The following is a 24,187-nucleotide window of genomic DNA, read 5'->3' as shown; positions in this document are numbered from 1 at the left end:
TTAAAGAAATGCTGTTATTGCATTTTAGGCAATAACATGTTTATTTTATTGTTCAAAAGGAGACTCAATTATTTACATCTTTTTATGTATTTCTAATATTGTATAAAAATGGATTAAATGAAAAGTAAACCTGTAAAAGTCTGAAGTTGAACCAACATGTGGAAACTCCATCAAACAAAGCATAAAGCGAATGATAAACTGTCCCAGTAATTATTGTTATAAATAATAACATTGCTGTTTGGTAGTGATATATTCATGTTGGTATAGTAATGCAGATTTGTTCTTTTAAAGACCAATAAACAAAAATTTTGTCCAGAGCATCTAACACTAGAACTGGAAGGTATTTTAGATATCCAAAATAAAACACAACAACAAAAAAAGAGATTTAAGAAAAAGGAAAACCACACACAACCAAAACCAAACATAAAATGGATTATGTTGTCTCTTTAGACAAAATTTCCCCCTTCTAAAAAATTATTAATCATCAGAATTATCAAGCTCCTTTTAATGTGATAAATTGAGTAATTAATCAATCAATCAAGTTTGTAACTATAGCACATTTCAGCAACAAGTGCTTTTCATAAAAACACAAAAATCAACGTTTGAAACATATTTTTCCAAGTGTTGTGATTACAAATCAAAAATGTTGGTTAATGTTTCATTAATTATGGTACAAAAGCCACTTTAAATAAATCTTGACTCAAAGGAAGTCAGTGTTTCGGCTGTTTTGCAGTTTTCTGGAAGTTTGTTCCAGATTTGTGGTGTATAGAAGCTGAATGCCGTTTCTCTGTGTTTGGTCCTGATTCTGGGGATGTAGAGCAGACCAGAACCAGAACCAGAACCAAAATACCTGAGAGGTCTGGAAGGTTGCTATGACAACAGCAGATCTTTTATGCATTGTGGTGCTGATCGGTTCAGTGATTTATAAACTTACAACACTATTTTAAAGTCTATTTTAGAGTATTTTAGTTTTATTGCAACAGACTTACTCTAGTTATCTTTATAGTCAGGTATAAATAATGGGCGTATTTTGCTGAGTCAAAAACATTCTCACTTTGCGCTATCGTGTAAACAAGCTACTAGTTGGTGAACTATTAAAAGAGGTACTAGGATTAGCATACACTTCTGTTCTTAGATATTTTCTAAACTTCTTTATTTGATTTTTATATTTTGTTATCTTGTTAGTCTCAACTGCACGCCCTGCGCAGGACCCTGTCCCAAAGTATGCATGGGTCTGAAGACGGTGGACTCTGTCACTGCCGCCCAGGCCTTGAGGGGCTGCACCGTCCTCAATGGGAGCCTGGTCATCAACCTGCGGGGAGGAAGTGAGTACCTGCGGTCCGTTTTGTAGTGTCACATGACAGCGTGCGACCCATCGGCGCTGCAGGGCAAAACAAAGGCTTGTTGACTTTGTCCAAAACAAAGAGGCTACGTCAAGAGCATCCAGTCAAGCAGCTAGAAAACAAAACATGGAAATAGAATATTAAAGATACAGTTGATGATAAAATAAATGTGTTGTTCTTCCCCTTCTCTTTATGTCCAGCTACTGTTGAATAATTGTCTCAAGTGCCACAAAAACCTCACTTTTATGGCTTTAGGATTTGTTTCAATGGGGTTTTTTTGTTTTTGTTTTTTCTAGACAACATTGCAGCTGAGCTGGAGGCCAGCCTGGGCCAGCTGGAGGAGATCACTGGTTACCTCACAGTTCGACGTTCCTACGCTCTCGTATCCCTCTCATTTTTCCGCAAACTTCGCCTCATTCGCGGAGAAGAACAGGAAATCGGGTAATCCTCCCTCGTCCTTAACTATTTCAGAGCCTCTTCCTGTAATTATGAGTTAAAAACAGACAGTTTGGCCTTTTCAGAATGTCTTTTTTTGTGCTTTTGGTTTGACCTCTCAAAACACAAAAAAACAAAGTTTAATCCAGAAATTGTGGTGGATGTTTCTTATTTAAAGCTCTGCAGTCAGAAATAGCTTTCAGTGCTCACTGTGAGTCCATGCACTCTTTTCCAGGAATTATTCATTTTACGCCCTGGATAACCAGAACCTGCGGCAGCTCTGGGACTGGTCCAAACACAAGCTGACCATCCTGCAGGGCCGCATGTTTTTCCACTACAACTCCAAGCTCTGCATGACCGAGATCCGCAAAATGGAGGAGGTGACGGGAACCAAGGAGCGACGGGTCAAGAACGAAATTGCCTCCAAGACCAACGGAGACCAGGCCTCATGTAAGGAACCACAGTCTGCAGACGTGACTGTTGTAGCAGACGGCACACACTGACGCCTGGCACAGCTGTTATTGTTATAGAGGTCACTTCCTGTCTTGTGTTTGTAGATAACTTCCTGGAGACATTTACACTGATTTTGTTTTTCTAAGAAGAAGCAGCACAGAGGAAAACAGTGCAAAAGTATTCCTTTCCCTTGAACGTCTTTACATATTAGCATGTTGTAAACTTCGCTAAATGTTTTTGGGATTTTATGTGACAGACCAGCAAGTCTGTCACACAAGAAGATGAAAGATGATGAGACATGGTTCTTTTTTTTTTATTATTATTTTTTGTTATTTTGTTTACTTCAGTTCACCTTCCACAGCCTATTTCTCTAACACAAACGCTCTTTCTCTTCTGTCCCAATCCAGTTTTTGTTTGTAAAAACAGAAATGAAGCACATAAAAACAAATAAAACTCACATAGTGTTGGACTATAACAAATGTAGCATTGTTTGAAACTAACATTACAACAGGTTGATTCAGTGAATCTTGGTAATAGAATACATGGTAGAACCAAGTGACATCCTTTCTACATTTTTATTCTTCATCATTTTGCACAAATACTCTCAATTATTTCTGACCATATCAGGCTATATCGGTGAAGTGCATAACTGATAGTTGTCATGACAACAGATTTCTGCACCTAAACTGTGAATCTCTGCGGTTTCCTCCAGAGTTGCCAAGAATCTCCTACTTGCTTCTCTGTCCGTTTAGGACTACCAAGGATGTGTTGGTAGTTTTGCAGTTGTGCCACCATCTTTTCATTTTCAAAGGATGAAACCATCTCTCTGTGAGATGTTCAGACCTTGTGTTATTATTTTATGCTGCTGTAATCTTTGGGATTATACATTGTTCTGCCAAGAACAATCCCAATAAAATTTGCTATTTTGTGCTCGTCTTGTGGCAAAATTTGAAAATATTCACTCCAAAAGTTTAAGATTTTTGTTGTATTCCTTCTTAATGTTTCTTTTTTTATGTACATATAAAAAAAAACACTATATATCTCAGTGTATTCAATTCCAGTCTGACAAATGATTGGGCATAAAAAAAATCCTGGGTCGTTTCTGTCCGTGAAAGAAGTTTTAAATAAAGGTTAAACTTGTAGAGTTCCACCGTTGCTATGACGACGACAGCAGGATTGTTGGTTCCCAGCTGGGAGAAAAAAACACAACAAAACACTCAATCAGCGCTAAACCACACAGTTCTGACAGTAATCCCTCCAAAGAAATGCTTTGCTTAAAGAACGAGTTGTTTATAAGAGGCTGACTGATAAATTAGGTCAAAATAAATCATACATTTTCTTTTCTCAGAGAAAGTAACCGGCGTAAATTGTCTGAAGAATTACATTTAGACAGGCTTTTGCTTCATCAGGCTGATGCTGTAATAATCAAAACAGTTTTTATATTTTTAATTTGTTCCGTCTTGATCCTCTTCTGTCAAATTTTTGCTAGTATAAATTCTTAAACCTCTGGTTTCCATCTGACCTTTACTTGGACAACAAGCTTCTCAGTTGTGAAGGTCACCAGGCTGGAGCAAATTTTTCCACTCAGCTGACATTTTCTTTTCTTTGTTGAGGCGTTAAGAAGCTTTATTACCGTTTTCTTAGAGTATTGTTAAACATATGGATTTCTAAGAAGACAAAAAAATAGAAAGAAATAATCTTCCTAAAAATTGACAGCAATGTTTTTATACTAAAATGATGTAATTCTTCAGCTCTGTTACATTTTATCACAAAACAGCAACAAAAGTGACAACAAGTGGGGAAATAAGTAGGACTTTCCAAGGTATTGAAACTTTTGTGCTGATTTTTCACTACATATAATTTTTTCTAGAAGCCTATGAAAGGCAGTTTAATCTATCAACTACAGCGTCGGTTTGTAAGAGAAAATCTGCATCCTTATGATGTGTGGAGATGGGAAAAATGATTTAAAATCTGCATGTTACAAGTGTCAAATAAATCTATAAACACAAATATCTTTCTCCAGACGTTTTCCAAATTATGATTTTTGCTGGCCTTTTCTGAGCCAAATGTTGTTTCACTTTGTTCTCCAGGTGAGAACCGCGTGCTGAAGTTCACCCAGATCAAAACCATGAGCGATAAGATCATGATCAAGTGGGAACCGTTCTGGCCTCCGGACTTCAGAGACCTGCTGGGCTTCATGGTTCTCTACAAAGAAGCGTAAGTCCGCCTCGAGGCGGGAGCAGAACCGAACAGTTGTTATTTCAGATCCGTAGTAAAAAGAAAAAAAAGCTCAGCGTCTAGGAAAATCGGTCATTTCTAAAATCAGTTCTGATTCTTAAACCCCCCAAAATATGGAAGTGAATACACTTGTGTCCTTCCTTCCTGTTGTCCAAATTGGCTTTATCTTTTTCATTCCTACCTCTCATGTGACCTTCCTCCTTTCCTTCCTTGTCTCCTTCCTTCCTTTCCCTCAAGTTCTAAAATAATCGATTTTTCTTCCATCTTCCCTTCATTTCTATTTATTATTTTCCTCCTTTTCTTTTGCTTCTTCCCTTCCTTCCACTTGTGTTTCTCCATGTTTAAAGGATTCATATAACATTTTATATTTTAAAATAAATGCTAAGATCTGGGAACTTTAAAAGTACTTGAAATCCTTGAAAATGCTTGAATTTCAATTATGTGTTTTGAGGTTTTGAAACCTGCTTGATTTTTGTATAAACTCCTTGAAAATGCTGGATATTCAAACTGCACAATTTTGATCTGTGTAATCAAAATAAAGGTTAGCTTATATATTATACAATTTCTTTGTTAAATTAGTGTTTTGTTCTTGGACCAGCCAGTCAGGTGTATAGGATGTTTCAGAGAGAAACGTGTTTAAAAACATACAACTTTTGTTATATTTTAGTTAATATTGCCTGTGATGTCTAGATTATTATAATCAGACATTATCAACAGTGATAAATAAGGTCATATAGAATAGTGAGTTGAAACGCTCTTCTTTAGTTTGTTTATTTTGTTTTTATCTCCAAAGTCCGGTGCTGGAATAATTTTAAATACTTACTTTGAAAAGGCTTGAATTTTGCTGTAGGAAAAGTGTACGAATATCAACGTGGAATAATATGTTGCAGTACTTATGTCTTTGAAATGTCAAGAAACCTTGAAATTATCTCTTATTTTTTAATCTCAAGATATCAAATAATCATTCATACTAATCCATCTTCACCATCTCTGCATAAATTGTCAGTCTGAGTCTATATACATGGCTGTGTTAGGATTTTATTTCTGCTGGTTTGTTTTATTTTAAATAAAAGACATCAGTAGAGCTGCATTACAGTCACATTGGACAAAGAACATAAAAATCCTCTTTTTATCCTCCTTTATTAATTTTTTCTGATGTCATCTGTCTTTGAATATATACTCTATTTTATATAAATTGTACACCACTCAGTTCCCTTGAATAATACATAAAGTTTAACATGAGATGTCTACTTCTGATCACTTCAATAACTCTGTTTTACTGCAGTGAAACAAATTAAATCCCAGCCTCCTTCTTCATGTAAAACACCCACTGAGCTTCATTTTTATGTTTATGTTTTTCTGATCGGTGCAGACCTTTTCAGAACGTAACGGAGTTTGACGGGCAGGACGCGTGCGGCTCTAACAGCTGGGTGATCGCCGACGTCGACCCGCCGCGCCGAGACAAAGAGCAGGTCGAGCCGGGTCATCTCATCCTGCCGCTGAAGCCGTGGACGCAGTACGCCATCATGGTGAAAACGCAGCTCTCTGCGTCCGACGAGCATCAGGTCCACGGGGCCAAGAGTGATATCATCTACGTTCGCACAAATGCCACCAGTAAGACTGAAATAAATGACTCCGATTTATTTATTTTTTCTTTCCTGTCTTGATGTAATTTTTGAGATCAAATTAATGATTATAATTTTATTCACCATCAAAACATCAAAAGTTGGTCTGAAATGATTAATCATATTAATTGTGATGAATCGATTCCTGAAATAATCAACTAATTTAATAATTGATTAACTGTTAACTGGAGCGTACTGACTCAAAAAAAGGCTAATTGATCAAGGAACAACAAACTCAGAGCAGTAACAAAGCCAAAACCATAAAAATATATACATTTTGAAGGTTTCCACCCAGAAAACTTGCTAAGCCCAGTGTTTGGGGCGCTCGGCAGTCATTCATTCAGCGGCCTGCTCTGTATTTTTGAATTTAAAAAATGTTTAACGTTAACAGGAAATTTTAAAATATCACTTGATAATTACATATTATTGGAAAATTATATTGGAAGATTAATATCTGAACACCAACAAAATGCAAACATTTTTAAAGAACTGAAATACTGTAAATAAGCAATGATAAGCCTGGTGGGGGCACAAGTGAAGCCTGGTGGCCCGCCAGGCTTATAAGACACTAATTTTGCATTTTAAAGATCAAAACACCTTTGACTGTAAATATGTTCTACACAAAACTTCTGCAGTTGCATATTTTTACTTTCACTTGGTTAAAACTCTGTAAACAAAAAAAAAATCACCTATTAAGCATATTTTTCTGTTTAATTATTAATATGTTAATCTAAAAAATAATCAACAGATCAGTGCTAAACTGCACTGATGTTGAATGAAGCAGAAAAGATTTTCACATGTTCATGCAGATTCACAGATTCATTCGTTCACTACAAATCATCATTAAAGGAACGCTGCTACTGCATTGTAAGCAATAAAATGTTTGTTTTCTTATTTAAAAAATGAATCAAATTATTAGTCTATTTGCATCTTTTAATATATTTCTAAAATTGTAGATATTAAGCTTAAGTGGTTGAATAAAAATCTGCAGACTTTTTTCTTTTTTTTTATCCAATTAATCATTTGTTACAGGACTAGTATGATGTTTTAATTCACAAACTGGACGTCATTCAGTTGTTTGTTGCTTTGAAATAAAAATAAGACAAACAGGGAACAGTAAGCTGGATGGTAATTTTTGCCGCTGACCTGACAGGACTCCACCTCATGCTAGGTGTCTAACCAAACCTCGGCTCCTCGGTACTCCATGTCCCCTGCCACCCACAGAGCCTGCCTCGTGCAGCTCGGCCTAATTACAGACACTGTGACCTGTCTGGCCATTTTCCTTTCAGACAAAATATATTTCCTTCCCTGCAAACCGCATCAAACATGACAGCCGTCGCTCGCACAAAATAAATCTCCTGCCGAGACACCGCGGCCAGCCAGCCATGTCGGGGGAGCGTTGTTTTGGCGACTGCTCCCGGTTCCTGGTGACTGTGACTGACCACAATAAAACCATAAACACGTCAACTCGGGGCGTTTTGAGTTACTTACAGATCCTAAAAGTATGAATTCTTCTCTACTACAAGTATTTTGAGCATTAATAAAGCTTCAGAGCTATTTATAATTTAGAGGCATAAATAGTTTTATTTTAGGTATTAAGATGCAGTTAGTCAGCGTGGGGCGCAACACTGTATTGTGGACCTACAGCTTAATAATGTTCAAAAACAAAAGTTTTGCAACTCACCCTGAGAAACTTTCTCCCGGAATCTTCAAGCTTTCTTTTTAGTGATCTGTTCTTAAGCCATTTATTCACTATTACTTTTAAACACAATCCTTTGGTAAGCTAACTGTAGCGTCGCACTTTGAGCTAACGTTATGGCAAATAAACGGTTGTTTACACCGGTGGTTTTTCTCGACCCACAGTTTGAAAAAAACTGCTCTAAAGTGAAAGGAAATAGATCCATTGTTTTTAATTTTTATAGATCAATCTGAAAAGTGTGGTGTACATTTGATGCCGTCCCCTCACTAGTCAATGATTGTAGAATCTCCAAGTATTTTGCAAAGTTGTTCAAGCCTACTCAGATTGGATGGAGAACAGAAATGAAAAACCACCCCAGATTCCTTATTTGAATTTGGTCTGGACTTTGACTGGGCCACTGATCCAACAGCGAGCCTCCAACCAAAACTACAGTTTTTTTCTATGCTGTCTCATTGCTTAGCCCCATCTAAGCTAAGTTGAGAAAAACCATTCCAATAGCATTATTCTGCCACCACCGAGTTTCAACTTCAACTCTGTTTAGGTTGGCAGACACCAACCAAATAAGGGATTTATGAAAAAAATTCTATCTTTTATTTGGAATCATCTGAGAAAAAGGGGCAATTTTCAGACTTTTATTTGTAAAAGTAAAAAAAAAATTCAAGCAGAGTATCATTTTCCTTCCACTTGTGACATGAAGGCCAGTGACCAAAAACTAAAGCAGTTGATGACACAAACATCAAACACTAAAAAGCGGTGCGGGGAGAACCCGAGCAGGCGGCTATGTGCCAGTAAGTGCTGAGTTATCGAGCAACAATCTGAAATGCAAAGTGGATCGAAACTGCAATTTTCCACTTGTAATTTCTAAAACAAAGATCTGTGATTTATATCTAGATTTGTGCTAAATCTATGAAGTGGGTTATCTCAAAACTGCTAAAAAATGTGCATTTAGTGCATTTCCATTGTAAACTTATGTTACATTTTAGACCACAGAAACCAGAAGCTCGGTAAGAATACGTCCTTTTTTCTGAGCTAAATTTTTCAGGCTACTATTGATAGAAGAGATTAGTTGAAAACCTGAGTAAAATCTCTTATAATTTGTTATTTGTTGAAGTAAAACATTTTAAGTATTTTGTACCCATTTTACAAACCAAAGTATTTTTTCGATTCTAGTCATAGTTCATGTATAAGGAAATTGGATTGTGTGACTGCAATTAATTAAAAGTTGTTTTAGAGTAATCAAGAGGCGTATTGGTCCAAATGAAAATCATTTGGACCAAATGATTCTCATCATTTTGATGATTTCCATTCATCAAAATGAATGACAATTGAAAATAAAACCAGGTTTTTCAGCAAAATTCCATGTGAGATTTGAGAATATTTCTGAACATTAACTCCAAATACTCCAAAAATAAATTGCAATGCAATTGTTTAGGAACATGGACATGAAAAGAAGGACAAGTGAATTTTGTCCATACTATACAAGACACCCAGTCTTTTTTTAATCCTAGTTGTCATTTGTTCTCTGTTGAGCATTAAATATCTTTCCTGGTTAAAAGTTCTTTCCTCAATGTCTGTGCAGAACCTTCTGTACCACTGGACCCCATGTCTTCCTCCAATTCGTCGTCTCAGATTATCCTGAAGTGGAAACCTCCCAACGATCCCAACGGGAACATCACCCACTACCTGGTCTTCTACCAGCGCCAGCCTGAGGCCAGCGAGCTCTACAAGTTTGACTACTGCCAGAAAGGTAGTCAAGCTTTAATTTAAGTGATATTTTATGCAAATAGGATAAAAAAGAAAGATTTGTGACAGATTCCAATTTTTCCCAAATCAGTACTTTGTGGTTTAATGATTTGGCTAAATGCAGAGTAACGGCACCTGCAGGATCGTGTGGCCAGGAGCTAATAGGTGATGTCCAATCCAGTAATATGTATTGATGATGACTACACTATCGTCTATTAGCAGCGTTATCTGTCGGGTTTTCTGAAAAGTCAGACTTTCAGAATCCCTGATAGAGACTTAATTGCAGATGAATAGGAGTTAATTTTTTTACGTTATCACATGATCTCTAAAAATGTTTTCCTTCTTTGAGGCCTCCATTTGAGGAAAGATCTTGTATTTGCCGTGGAAAAGGATCGTGCTACTGAAGCAGCACTTTTCTGAAACAAACTGAATTTATTGAGAAGCACCTGTACTTCTTTTTATGAGCTCCTTCTCCTTTACGTGAATGTAATCTGGAAATGAAACTTTAGACAGTCCAGACCCTCGTTTGGCTCTGGCTCGGGTTCAAACGGAGTTCAAACATTTATTTCGGTTCAATTATTCTGAGCCCGGCTTGGCCCACGTCAGCCTCCAGCCGTCAGCGCCGATCTTCGCTCGCACATCGATTCTATAATGCCTGCATGTTTATAGAGATTGGAGTCTGCAGGGAGGTCCTGTCAGGGTTAATTTATCTCCACTGCAGAGGTTGACAATGACAGACAATCCCTGCAGGAGTGTGTGGATATAGCGAATATGCTGTTTATTTCACCTGTCATGTCTCTCTTTGTTCCCTGCTCCGCATGTCTGCCTGCCACCAGGAATGAAGCTGCCGTCACGGGTGCCCACTCAGGTGGACAGTGACGAGGAGCAGAAGTGGAACCAGACGGAGGACCAGGGCCAGGGGAAGAAATGTTGCGCCTGCCCAAAAACGGACAAGGAACTCAAGAAGGAGAAAGAAGACTCGGAGTACAGGAAAACCTTTGAAAACTACCTTCACAATGAAGTTTTTGAGGTCAAGTAAGTCAAACGGCTGGTTTTTATTTTTTAAGATCATCAGATACGTATTTTTGTAAGTTTTTGTGAAATTTCAATAACGACATTCTAGCGCTGCAATTAATCACAGCTTCACTCGATAAGCTTGAAATGTAAAAACAGACATTTTCTCAATATCTCAAATCAAACATCTCAGATTTCATGTGCAGGTAGAAGTAATTTTGTTTCAGACGTAATTTAGAAACGTTAACTATAAACAGGTTGTTCTTCGAAGGAAGGAACCGGGTAACGCACTGCTTTGAGCTAAGTAACTCTCTGCAACAGAGAAACTTTTAGGTTTTAATTAATCAATATAAATGCGTTAAACATTTTAAATGTTTTAAAAAAACATTTTAAATGTTTAACGCATTTAGCATGTGTTAAAGTTGACAGCCCTAGTTTTTTTTTTTTTTACTTGAACACGTCTGCTTTTTCTAGACGCCCGAGACAGCGGCGCTCTGTGATGGGCATCGCCAACAGGACGCAGCCCTTCCTCACCACCGCTGCCAGCCCGCCAGGGAGCACGGGGGTCCCCAACGACGAGGACGAGAACAAGGAATACCCGAAGACTTTGGTGGTTGTCTACTCCAAGGAGTCCACAGTCATTTCCAACTTGCGACACTTCACCAGCTACCAGATTGAGGTCCACGCCTGCAACGATCCCACTGACCAGGGCCGCTGCAGCATGGCGGCGTACGTCAGCGCCCGCACCATGCCTGAAGGTAAAACACCTCCAAATGGAAAAGTAAGCTTTTGATTAGGGCTGCAACTAGCGATTGTTTTAGTTATCGATTATTCTGATGGACATTTTTTATTTATACAATATTAAAAATACATTAAAAGATGCAAATAAACAATTCAAACCCTTTTTTAATAAGAAAGTAAACATTTTATCGCCTAAAATGCAACAAAATAACATCGCTTTAGTGAACTTTTGATCATCTGCAGCTAAAAAAAATATGTGAAGATTTCATCCCATTTTTCTCGACTTAACATCAAAACAGTGTAGAGCTGATCTGTTGTATATTATTTGGATTAACCAACTAATAATTGGATAGTTAAAAGCGCTTACTAGATTTTTTAGCTACACAAATAGTTACTAAAAACCGTCACAGTTGTGGGAGTCATCTTGAAATTAAATAAGTTCAGTTAATTTCCAGTCTTTTTGCAACATGCCAATTTTCCCAATTCTGTGCAGAAAAAAAGACCTGCAGCCTCTCAGAAGAGGATTAGAAAAATCACCCTGGAAAAATATTGAATTTGTAGAAACTCTGAAGTTGAAACACATGATTCTGAAAGATTTTGTTCCCCACAGATAAAGCCGATAACATCTTGGGTGACATCACTCATGAAGTGACAGAAAACACAGTGCACCTACACTGGAAGGAGCCTGCAGCACCAAACGGCATCATCATCCTGTATGAGGTGAACTACAAGAGAGTCGGAGACGCTGAGGTAAAGACTCACTTATGTTACGTAGATCCTCCAACACAGAGCAGCGTTTTCTGGCTTATTCATGACTAACAGCAACTTTTAACAAATTTATGAGCAGCAAATTAACTCCATCCACAGAGCGCAGCAGTGTGGACAAGCCATGTCTACGTGACTAATTTTGAAATTTGCCTGATGGTAGTTTAATGAGAACTAATGGGCGAGTAATTTTAGTGCTGTGCTGTGTTTTAGTATCCATGGAAACAAGTGGAAAAAACATAAGCTTCATCTCAGGGATAAGTGCCTGTTGTTTCTGTTAAAAACATGTTTTTGTAACCACACGATGTTTTTCTACTAGGGAAAGCAAAATATGAAGTTTTAAAGCGTAAAATATCGAAATAAAAGTCAAAATAAACATTTAAAAATCAGAAAAAATAAAAAATAACCGTTAATTTTTTCAAACCTCCTTGCAGGAGCTGCCCCACTGCGTGTCCAGAAACATGTACAAAGCGTCCCGCGGCTGCAAGCTGAAAGTGATGCATCCTGGGAATTACTCGGTCAGGATCCGAGCCACGTCGCTGGCTGGAAACGGGTCGTGGACCGAGCCCTCGTACTTCTATGTCCAGGATCCGAGTAAGTGTTTGTGGAAGAAAAACTGAGCTCAGAGACGACTTTTCATGAAAACTACCGGAGGAGACGAGGGACCAAAAGTACAGCTGCATTCAAAATAGGAGCAGCGTGTTTTAAAAAATGAGAGTAAAGCTCACATTTCTTACAGTGTAACTGGGAATTTTCTTATCCAAAGTGAAACATGAAGAAAATATTTATTGAATGAATCACTTATCACCATACAGAGAAAGAATCTGCTTTTTTCTTTACAAACTCAAATATTTACTCCATAATCTAAAAACATGCTTGAAATTTTTACTTTACTAAAACAAAGATATGGTTGGATTCCCGGTGTGTTTGGGGTTTTTGACTTGTTGAAACACACATTTTAAGGGTTTTTCCTCTTCAGAACAAGGTCATGTGACCAAATTATTATGCAATAAATGACTGCTTGTGCCAAAAAACATCTTTAAAAAAAGACAAAATTGAATGCAGTTTGGCAATTAAAATACTTAGAAATATCTTAATGATGATAACGAAAAAGATTTAGAATATTTCCTCATTATTGTTTGGAGTTTGATCTGGGGTCAGTAATAAATCTTTGTTTTTTTTTATGTGATTTACTGAATAATTTTTTTGTTTTTATTTTGCTCTCTAAAATTCAGATCATTGAAGATTATTACCAAATTTAGATACAAATTGAAAAACTAAACTTAAAAAGTGCTTTTTTCTTACATTTCCTAAGATGATAGGACATCTGTTTAATTAAATTCTTCTAAAATTAGAGCTTCAGCAAAAGTCTTCAAAATGTAGATAAAAATGATTGTTGTTGTTGTGTCCATCCAGGCATGGTTCATGTATAATTAGCAACCTTTGAATCGCGTCTTTGAGTGTTTTCTTTCCCACCTGAAATGTGACGGTGTGTTTTGAACAGGCGACCCTCTCTCCATCGTGAAGATCATCATCGGGCCGATTATCTGCTTTGTCCTGCTGATATTTCTGGGCGTGGCAGGATTTGTCGTGTTCAGGAAGAAGTGCGCAGCTCTTGCATCCCTTTCAGTCTTTTATTTTATGTATTTTTATCACTTTGTCTTCTCAAGGTGTTTGTTCGCTTCCTTTCAGTCAAACCCAAGGACCAAGCGGACCCATTTACGCCTCTTCAAACCCAGAGTACCTCAGCGCTAATGACGGTGAGCAGAAAGAGTTCGAGACGTTTCTTTAACTGCACAGGGATTTTAGCGCCTCATTCAGTGAATCCTGTTTAAATGGAGCTGAAATAATTAACAGCATTAGCTGCTTGTGTTTTCTAAAGAGTTTCACTTCAACAAAGGAGTTGATTCATAGACTAGATAAAGAAAAACAACCATTCAGCTAAATTAATATATACACTGCATGGCCAAAAATAAAAATAAAAAAGTCACCAACTGGATTTAATCAATAGTTACTGCCTGGCAACAAGTTATTTAATGACGCAGTGAGTGGCTTCTTATTCCTTAAACAGCCATGTGTGACACTTCTGGTTGTGATGGAAAAGATTTTGAAAGGTCAAATAATTTTCATCAAGCAGAGAAAACACCAAATATTTGATTTAAACTTTGTTTTATCTAAAACAATAACAAAAATGTACAAAACTCAACCATTAATCTCAAGGTCCTTGAAGAACAAACTGGCCAACTAATTGTATTTGTATTTAATGCCATTGTTTGCTAAATTTTCTGTCAGATTCCCAGTTCTTCAAGAGGCATTTAAATGTTTCATTGTCAGTGGAAATTCCCAGATATTTCCTGTTTGTAAATCATCTTCAGTTGATTTAATCTGTTTACATTTTTAGATGTTGGTGCAGAACATCATAGCCAGTAGCTTGCAGAATTGTTTACTCAGTTTTATCTGTTAAATGGTTAACATGAACTCGAGCCATCAAAGCATCTGAACCCCAATAAATCAAATCGCAGCAGCTGCTTCTTACGACACATCAAAGAATTTGACATTAATTGTGTTCATAAAAACTTGGAAGGTGCTCTGGTCCGGCTTGTTCTAACCTGCCTTCCTGTATTCCCCTGAAACTGAAGGCTGTAAAACCTGAAATGTGTTTGCAGTGTACGAGGAGGACGAGTGGGAGGTGCCGCGTGAGAAGATCGCCATCTTGAGGGAGCTGGGCCAGGGCTCCTTCGGCATGGTCTACGAGGGCATCGCTAAGGACATCGTGAAGGGCGAGGGCGAAACACACGTGGCGGTGAAGACGGTGAACGAGTCAGCCAGCCTGAGGGAGAGGATCGAGTTCCTGAACGAGGCGTCAGTCATGAAGGCCTTCACCTGCCACCATGTGGTAAAGAAACTGATGCATCAGGATGTCTGCATATACTTACAAAGTCTTATTTATTTAAAGTAACTCTAAGAATAGTTATCTAAGAATAGTTTTGTACAAAAAAAAAAAAAAAAATCTCTTTTATAGCCCATAGGCCTATACTAACCTGTTCAAGAAAGCATAATAGGTCACTTTTAAAAAGTCTTAAATTTGTTTATTGAAAATTATGGCTTAAATACATTAATAACAGATCTTTTTGTCATGGCAGGACTATTCAATCTCATATATTCTATCTAGTTGTTTTTTTTTTTGTCAGGCAAATGTTTTAGTCATGCCCAGACATTTTTGCTCACTACATTAGTGTCACTCAACACAGTTAAGGCTACCAGTAGCAAGCTAATACATGTTTGAGATAGGTCTTAAATTTTATTCATTATGGTCTTAAAAAGTCTTAAATTTGAGTATATAAGATAAGAGATGCGTCACATGAAGTTATAAGGCTCTCTAATGCTGTTTCCTCTCAGGTCCGCTTGATGGGCGTTGTGTCGAAGGGCCAGCCGACGCTGGTGGTGATGGAGCTGATGACCCACGGAGACCTGAAGAGCTACCTGCGCTCTCTGCGGCCTGACGCTGAGGTGGCACATCTTGGTTTCACTTGCTAGTTTTGTTTCTTCCTCTCAGTTCTGCTTTTTTGTGGAAAAAAATACACCACCGGTCCCAGCCCGGGTTGTACAAATTCAAATTTCTGACGGTTCTTTTTATTTTTAGCCCCGAATGAAAATGTTAAGACAAGAATGTGAGTTGGAGAATCTACTGATGAGATTTTCTGAACTGAAAATCTCTGAACTAAGAGCCCTTTTTAAATGAGGAATTCAGACACTAAAGACACTTAACCTGTTTTATTGATTAATCAAATTTTTAGCTTTTGAAGATTTAATTTTTGAACTACATGTGATGTCAGCACACCCAGTGCCGCCATCTTGTTGACAAGCGTCTTTTACACCTTCTATTTATTTGGGCTTTTGAGAATATTAGGGCCAGGCTAAGATTTTCTTTTTAATAAAATGAGAATAAAGTCATAATATTTTAAGAGTGAAGTCATATTAGGAGAATGAAGTAGCAATTTTATGAGAACTCGAACACAAAAAGATAAAAAATATGAAGAGAGGTATGTTGAGCATCTTGTAAAGCTCTGCTGTTGGCTCTACAGATAAGAAAACGCGTCATATTTTAACACATCAGCATCAAATTATTACCAGTAGCTGGACTTTGAAACGATTGTTCAAACGACTGAGTCTATTTCAAAGAAAGAACCACCTGGACTGAGCCGGTCACGTCAGATCCTGATAACACGAAGATTTTTTTCTCATTTAAACTACTACTTACTAGGAAAGCAAGAAAAAATAATCTGTTAAGATTGGAAATCAGACCTGGTATGAAAAAATGTGAGATTTTATTTTTAAGCCATATCAATACTTTGTATCTATTTGTAGTGATGTTTATACATCATTGTGTGACTCTCTTCCTCTTCTGTCCCAGTGTTTTGTTTTAAGGCACTATTTTTCTTTGAACTTTATTGTTCTTTGGGTTTAGCTTAGTTTTTCGTTTTAGCGTTCTCTCTGACTGCAACATAGTGAAAGATTGTGCAGAGAAACACAAGATTATTTCCACAGTTTGTGCAAAAACATTTGCATTGGATGTTTTAATATCTGTACTTAAATCACTGCCAGTGTAATGTTTAAGGAAACTGTGGTTTAATGTCTGTAAACACATTCATCGGAATGGGCAGAGGACTGAGGGATGTTGACAGAAGATTTAAACAGTTACCGCTGGCGCTAGCTGAGAGCATTTCAGGAAAACAGGCCAGCTTGCTGTAGATCATATGTTTAAAATCATGGCTCCTGTCCCTCAGAATAACCCGGGGCGTCCACCTCCCACTCTGAAAGAGATGATCCAAATGGCCGCCGAGATCGCAGACGGCATGGCTTACCTCAACGCCAAGAAGTTTGTCCACAGAGACCTGGCAGCCAGAAACTGCATGGTGGCTCACGATTTCACAGTCAAGATAGGAGGTACGTTTTGCTTGGAGGCTGTAGGTTTAGCAGTAAAAGCTTTCTGATGTCGCCCTCTGGTGGCAGCATGAAGAGACACATTCTTATGAAATCTGTGAAAAATGTACTTTCTTAATTATGTCTATACAATATGCATAAAGTGGAGATGTATTGTAAATTAGAAGATAGATAGCTTTCACACGTCTACAGATTTCATTTTTTACCCTTTCTTCTTTGCAATGTAGCTGAAGCTCATTGAGCTCATTGTTTCTTGAAGACGTTTCATTTCTCATTCATAAACATTTTAAAACTTATCAGTCTTCCTGAGGCCTTTAAAGAACTACTGTCTTTAACTAGGAGCCATATTTGCCTTCAGTGTAGCTAAATAACACTTAATTAAACTTAAAGATTTTCATAAATCTCTACTTTGGGAAATTTGTTGCCATTTTTAAAGAGCTCTGTTTAATTTGTGTATTTAGATTTTAAAATAAAGAAGAATATAAAATGTTTGCAGGAAAGGAGGCGAATACATTTCCTTCTGTGGGGTGGTGAAATGTGTGGACAATGAAAAAAAGACTAATAGTTTCCAACTTTATGGCAAAAAATATATATATATCTACAACAACATTAATGATATTTTTGTGTCACTTTGTTGTGCGAAATCTACTTATTATATTAAAAAACAGCGTAAACCATCCTTTGTTATAAAATTTATATTTAAAACAGTTGATTCTTTAACATTTAACATGTTACAAACACCTAGCCTAGCATGTAAAATTCTAACTAAATACTTTAAAGTTTTTAACATGAGGAAAATGTGAACTGTTTCAGTGACATTGGGTCATTATTTAGGTTGCAGTTTGCAGCACATTTGAACCTTTACAGTTTTCAGGTCATTTTTCCACTTGTTGTGTCATAATGTTTCACACTCAACGTTTTAGGGTTGTAAGTGCCACAGAATGTGTCCCAATTCTTGACAAATTCAAAAACCTGCTTGTGTCAGCACTGGGTTGCACAACGATGTTACTGTGCTTTAAAAACAGGATCACACGGCCAAAAACTGTGCTCCTCTGAGAGCAGTTACTGATTACTGGCACTGATGTTATGAAGACTGATGTTGGATGATTTTTTTTTCTTCATTTTGGAGCTTTTTGAAATTTGTTGACTGGTTCAAACTGTGGAAAATAAAGATTTACAAAATACATGGCCTGAATAGCTCCAGTCACAGTTAACAACTCCTTCTGTTATGCAAAGTTCATTTTTGCATGTTTTTGTTCTTCCATTTGGGTCTCTGCTTCTAGAAACAAACCAGCTGGTTTGTTTTTTGGGGGGCGAGGGGGGGGTTTGACAAAAAGTTAATATTTTTTGGTGTCTGGAAAAGGAGCCACTTCAAAAACTCACATTCAACGGGGACTCTGCTGCTACCTAGCAACCTCAGTGGACCCCAAGCTGAGCAACCCAAGCTGAGCGCCAGCACATTTGGTCAGCTGTACAATGGCTGCTGGAAGTGTTTTGTTGTTAACTTGCCATTCAGAAACCACTTTCTGCAATCTTGTTGTTTGCGCAGGAGGCTCTACTTCTGCTTTTCAAGCATGTATGGTGGTATAATTGCACGTCTTGATTGCAGACATTTTCACATGCGAGTGAAATGTTGAGTTTGGCTGTGTGGCCAGCAGCAGCTTATTTGGATTTAAAGTGACAAAATACCCTAAAGCAACTTAAATAGCGCAAGTAGGCAGAACTTGCTGGAGTAAAGTCTCATTATTTAAGAATAATTTTTGAGCCAAAAATGTAATGAAGATGTTTTGTATAGACCATAGACCAATCCTCACCTGTTCAAGGAAGCATAATAGATCACCTGTAAGAAGTAGATAAAACAGACCAGTCATACTCAGGAAACATCTCAATCTTAAGAAGATCTCTGCATCCTTCTAGCTTAATTTCTGAATCTAACAATCACGTTGTGTTCCCAGACTTCGGCATGACGAGGGACATCTATGAGACGGATTACTACCGGAAGGGAGGGAAGGGCCTGCTGCCCGTCAGGTGGATGGCACCGGAGTCTCTGAAGGACGGCGTCTTCACCGCGCATTCAGACTGCTGGTAAGCAAAAACACAGATTATTCTTCAACATTTCACCAAGAACAACCCAACCAGACCAGAAAACCAACCTGTAAACCTTTTCTCTGTTGGTATTCACCAACTCCGGCTCCGATTCTGGCCTCAGAGTGTTTACAGACAGATTTATTAGTCTGTCAAACGTCTAATCAGCTGATCTCTATGTTTACCAGGTCGTTCGGGGTCGTGCTGTGGGAAATCAGCACCCTGGCCGAGCAGCCGTACCAGGGCCTGTCTAACGAGCAGGTCCTCAAGTTCGTCATGGACGGAGGCTTCCTGGACCGGCCAGACAACTGCGCAGACAGACTGTAAGCACACACACAAAACTTGTTTATATCTATAACAATAATATATAAACATTAAGGCAAGGAAGCTATTTTTATATTTTATTTATTTATGTGTAAAGAAGAGCAGGGTTGTTCTGCTAATATAGAGTAAAGTAGGTGCTAATAACAAGTTTCAGTCAGGAGAAGTATCGAATGTAAGGCTGAAACGATTAATTAGTTACTGAAATAATCTTCAACTAATTTAGTTACCAGTTAATTAACAGGAGTGTACAGACTCCAAAATGTTATTTTCTGAATAAACAACATACTCAGAGCAGTAATTAAGCCAAAACTATACAAAAAATATATACATTTTTGATACATGATGCATCATAAATTTACTGTCTGTAAATATTTTCCACTCATATTAGAAATATTTTTAACTCCATCCTTTTAATGCATCCTTTACTACAAATGATCAAGTGTACACTAAAGGATTCTTATTATGGCATTTTAGGCAATAAATGTGTTTCCTTGTTGACCTTCCCTCCACTTGATTCATTTTTGTTGGTTGTGCAGGAAGCTCCACTTTTGCTTTTGAAAGATGTACATTTGTAAAATTGCACATCTTTTTGCAGCTATTTTCACATGAGAGTGAAACTGTTGAGTTGATAAGTTGTGGCCAGCAGCAGCTTATTTAGTATAAAGTGACAAGACGCTCCGAAACAGGGAAAACTGATCAGACTGAAATCTTAGAGATTTTCTGCAAAGAATGCAATGAACATGTTTTGTATATCCTGGTGAAGGAATCATAGTACGTCACCTTTATCACATTTGATCATATAAATATATTTTTAATATTTTTAACCCTTCCAGAGCGAACGTAGCGCTGGCAACCCATCCAAATTTGCAGTGCCGTAACTTTGTGATATTTTGCTGAAAAATTCCAGCGCTTTCTGAAAGGGGAGACGTTCCACTTTGCAGCCAATATCGGGTTATTACGGTAATTTCACTCCCGCCGTAGCAGGGAGTGAAATTAGTCTGAGGGGCGCTCTTTTAATAGATGGTAAATTGTGAGAATAACTTGGATAAATGGGCAAATATATTTACTGAGAACATTTAAAAGAACTGCGTACAATTAAAATAAGCAAAAAAATATCCAGGCGGAGATTTGACACTTAGGTCATAAAGGGTTAAACATCAGCGAGATCTCACTCTCCCCATCTCATCCCACAGACACAACCTGATGCAGATGTGCTGGCAGTACAACCCGAAGATGCGTCCGACCTTCCAGGAGATCATCGAGATGCTGAAGGACGACCTGCACCCCTCGTACCGGGAGGTCTCCTTCTTCTACAGCGAGGACAACAAGCTGCCAGAGAGCGAGGACTTCGACCTGGACATGGAGAACATGGAGAGCATCCCGCTGGACCCGTCGTCGTACTCCCAGAGGGAGCAGTGCTCGGACAGGGACGAGGCGTCCTCCATGGGCCTGAGGGGCAGCTACGAGGAGCACCACATCCCCTTCACGCACATGAACGGGGGCAAAACCAACGGACGGATACTAGCGCTGCCGCGGTCCAGCCCGTCCTAACACATCCCGCAACATCCATGCTACAGAATAAAATCTATTTTTGTTCTCATAGATATATATATATATATAGATAGATAGATCACACTTTGATCACTTTGTCCTCAGAAACCCCTCAACACACATTTCAGGACTTTATTTTTCTCTCCAGATGCCACAAACACACTACAGCGAGTCCACGCACGGACGCCACAAGACACTTTTTGTATTTAAGGACGAACCTCCTGTTCTCTGTAGTTCAAGATTGTACTTTATATACTGTACATAGATACATATATATATATATATATTGCCAATGTTGTGCTCGACTGGGTGGATTTTGGATTCAACTGTGAAACAAACTTTTGACAAACAAGAAGGCTGCTAAACCCACTGAACCTCCTTTTTGTCCAGGCCGCGTCCCTCAATCTGTCCCCCGGGTTGCTTCGTTTTGGGGAATAAAAGTGCCCTTCTCTTTATGTCTGTGGCCTACATCGGTCGTCATGGAACTGAGTCTTTGAATGCATGTGGATGATGAACTGAAAATGAAACAAAAGACTCTGCTGGATGGTCCAAAAAATGATCCATCCTGGAACAAACTCTGATCCACTGGAGAAGCTGGCTGAAGTGGCTTACCTCCTCACACTGCAGTATTCCAAAAATGGCACACAGGATAAAAACACAGGACTTCTTTTGGGTTCTGTTTTATTTTTTATTTATTGACATATCTGTTATTTCTGTTTTCCTTCCTTTTTTTCCTCTCTCATGAATTTGAGTTTTTACATCTACAGCTGAAGGATATTTAAACTGTTTTCAGAGACATGTTGGCAAACAGGTTCGTCAGATTTACCAATAGCTGCTTTGTTGGTATATTTTAGTGGGTATAGAAGTTAAGAAATATAAATATATCTATATCTAAATCTTATATTGATGTTTTTGTACATAGCTATGTTGTCATTCTTGAGGTATTTCCGGTTAGATAATGTTTATACATGTTAGTCTTTTATGTTTTTTTTCTAATCCAGAATTGAATTTACTAATTAGCTTTTTTTTCTGACTTGTGCTCAACCAACAGCACTTGGTCTTTTTACAGTGCGATGCCCAGGAGGAGGAGTGTTTGGTGTCTCCAGCTTTAAAATGTCTGCCCATCTTATCAAGATCAAAATAAAAATAGTGCAGTAAATAATGCAGCAAGATGCATTTGTGACAAATGTGCATTTTTTTCTTCTTTGCCTTCCTGTTGAGTCTTTTAGAGCTAATTTGCTACACAACTTTTTTACAATATATATGTGATTGGCTGGTTTTACCTCATTACTTCAAGGTTTCCCCCAGAAGACTTGCTCAGCCTGGTGGTTGGGGCGCTCGGCAGTCATTCATCCAGCGGCCCGTCGTGTTTTTGAGTTAAAAAATGTTTAAAGTTGACAGGAAATTTGAAAATATCACTTGATAATTATTTGTTATTAAAATATTGGAAGATTAATACCTGAACACCAACTATAAAATCTTTAAAAATGCAAACATTTTAAAAAGACCTAAATAAAAAAGCAATGCCAAGCCTGGTGGGGGCACAAGTAAAGACTGGTGCCCTGCCAGGCTTATAATACACTGGAGGAAACCCTGTGTATTATTATTATTATTATTATTAATCCTGAGGCTTTTATGATTTTTTTAAAGTTTTATCTGAGGTTGATTCTAGCTGGGTTTACCTGAAACACTAATGTTACTTCCAGTCAAAAGAAACAGCCATCATCCATCGTCTATAACCGCTGGTTCATATCTCTAGCAGAGGCAGGACACACCCTGGACAGGTTGCCATGGCAACACAGAGACGCACAAAGCAGCCATTCACACACACACACTCACACCTAAGGACAATTTAGGGAAACCAATTAACCTACACTGCAAAAACACAAAATCTTACCAAGTACTTTTTGGTGAAGTTTCATGAAAAATAACTTTTCAGCACAATATATGAGCTTGTTTTAAATGAATAATTCTTATAACTCAAATAATTTGGTGGAAAAAGATTTTTTTTTTTACCCATATTATAAGCCATAATGTCTTGTTTCGCTGTTGGATTATCTAACTTCGCAACTAGTACTTTTTCATCCATTATTTATGTAAAACAACCACATATATCAGGGCTGTCAAACTCGTTTTTGTTTCGGCCCAAATCAAGATCATGAAGGCTCTTAAAGGGCTTTTATCGTCTTAATATTTAGCAAGAGGTCTGACTGGGGGGTTAATTTCTAATTTCTTGTAATAGCCACACCTGGTAGGACTTTGAACTGGCTTTAATGATTTACACTTTCTTTTAATTTCCTTAATTTTTAAGAAAAAAAACAGTAAAATAATAATAATAAAAGTAAGCAATAGCACATGGTAAAACACGCAGGAGGAATCAGAAGTTTATTAAGTATTCCTTATTGAATTGACGAACTATTTGAGATTTGAGTGAAGTGCTTTAAGAAGTGTAACAGTGCCACCTGCTGTTTAAAACTGAAATAAACACCGTCTTGAATATGATGAAGATATACTGTAAGTGACACGTATACAAAAAACACACAATGTTTTTCATTTATAGCAGAGTTTACCACTCCAAATTTTGGTAAAGCATAGAGCAGCGAAGCACACACAGTAAATTTTGTATATAAGTGAACCCCTTTTTAATTAGGACCTCATTTTGGGTTCAGTTTCTTAGCATTTTTGAAGAACATTATTTATCCAATGCTACCCTGGACTTAGTATAATGTGTTTAGCATAATGCACTTACAAGAGTTTTCTACACAAAGAAATGCTGATTTTTCATAACAGAAAAAAAAAGGATCTATTTCTTCACAGTAGGCTCTAATAAAGTTTCATAGCATGACATTCCTGAACAAGCTCTGCACTGGTGGAAATCCAATTCATTAGCTTAATGGTCTTTAAAATATATCTTTAGTACTAGCTGAACCTTTCTTGACTTGATTCTAAATTATTCAATAAATTGTTTATTTGGATGCAATTTTGCTGATGGCAATATCCTTACTTGTGAAGCCCTATTAATGAAAATAAATGTGACATCAGTTGACAAAAGGACAAGAAAGCACCCAATCTAGTCTTCTAATTCAATCACAATGAAAGCCTGTTGTCAGTTTCCCTGTCCTGGTCAATATTTTACCATACACTATTGATAAGATCAGTGAGACAATGCGTGTGTGTTTAAGGCTAATCAGGTTGTTGTGATTAACTTAATTTTTAAATGACTTTGC

At 37.6% G+C, this 24,187-nt stretch overlaps 1 protein-coding gene across 2 annotated transcripts in view; it reads left to right on the top strand.

Annotated features, from left to right (window-relative positions):
* The window catches only part of insra (insulin receptor a), a 58,982-nt gene extending 36,848 nt beyond the window's left edge, over positions 1–22,134 (top strand). The window contains exons 4-22 of one of the 2 annotated variants that reach the window (XR_003595902.1): positions 1,186–1,325; positions 1,640–1,784; positions 2,014–2,228; positions 4,322–4,448; positions 5,842–6,083; positions 9,373–9,540; positions 10,373–10,571; positions 11,025–11,308; positions 11,902–12,041; positions 12,491–12,650; positions 13,561–13,660; positions 13,749–13,816; positions 14,723–14,952; positions 15,456–15,566; positions 16,844–17,003; positions 18,956–19,085; positions 19,274–19,408; positions 20,603–21,034; positions 21,230–22,134. Coding sequence is in view for 1 of the 2 variants with exons in the window: in XM_028020536.1 (XP_027876337.1) it covers positions 1,186–1,325; positions 1,640–1,784; positions 2,014–2,228; positions 4,322–4,448; positions 5,842–6,083; positions 9,373–9,540; positions 10,373–10,571; positions 11,025–11,308; positions 11,902–12,041; positions 12,491–12,650; positions 13,561–13,660; positions 13,749–13,816; positions 14,723–14,952; positions 15,456–15,566; positions 16,844–17,003; positions 18,956–19,085; positions 19,274–19,408; positions 20,603–20,960 (3,112 nt within the window). In the remaining variant the exon portion in view is untranslated. Of the gene's footprint in view, positions 1–1,185; positions 1,326–1,639; positions 1,785–2,013; positions 2,229–4,321; positions 4,449–5,841; positions 6,084–9,372; positions 9,541–10,372; positions 10,572–11,024; positions 11,309–11,901; positions 12,042–12,490; positions 12,651–13,560; positions 13,661–13,748; positions 13,817–14,722; positions 14,953–15,455; positions 15,567–16,843; positions 17,004–18,955; positions 19,086–19,273; positions 19,409–20,602 lie in introns of both variants that reach the window. The other variant, XM_028020536.1, reaches the window with a different exon arrangement.
* Positions 22,135–24,187: the final 2,053 nt, after the last annotated feature.

The sequence above is a fragment of the Xiphophorus couchianus genome, chromosome 6 (assembly GCF_001444195.1).
Source record: "Xiphophorus couchianus chromosome 6, X_couchianus-1.0, whole genome shotgun sequence".
In the NCBI taxonomy this organism is placed as follows: Eukaryota; Metazoa; Chordata; class Actinopteri; order Cyprinodontiformes; family Poeciliidae; genus Xiphophorus; species Xiphophorus couchianus.
This window is presented reverse-complemented; position numbering and strand designations above follow the sequence as displayed.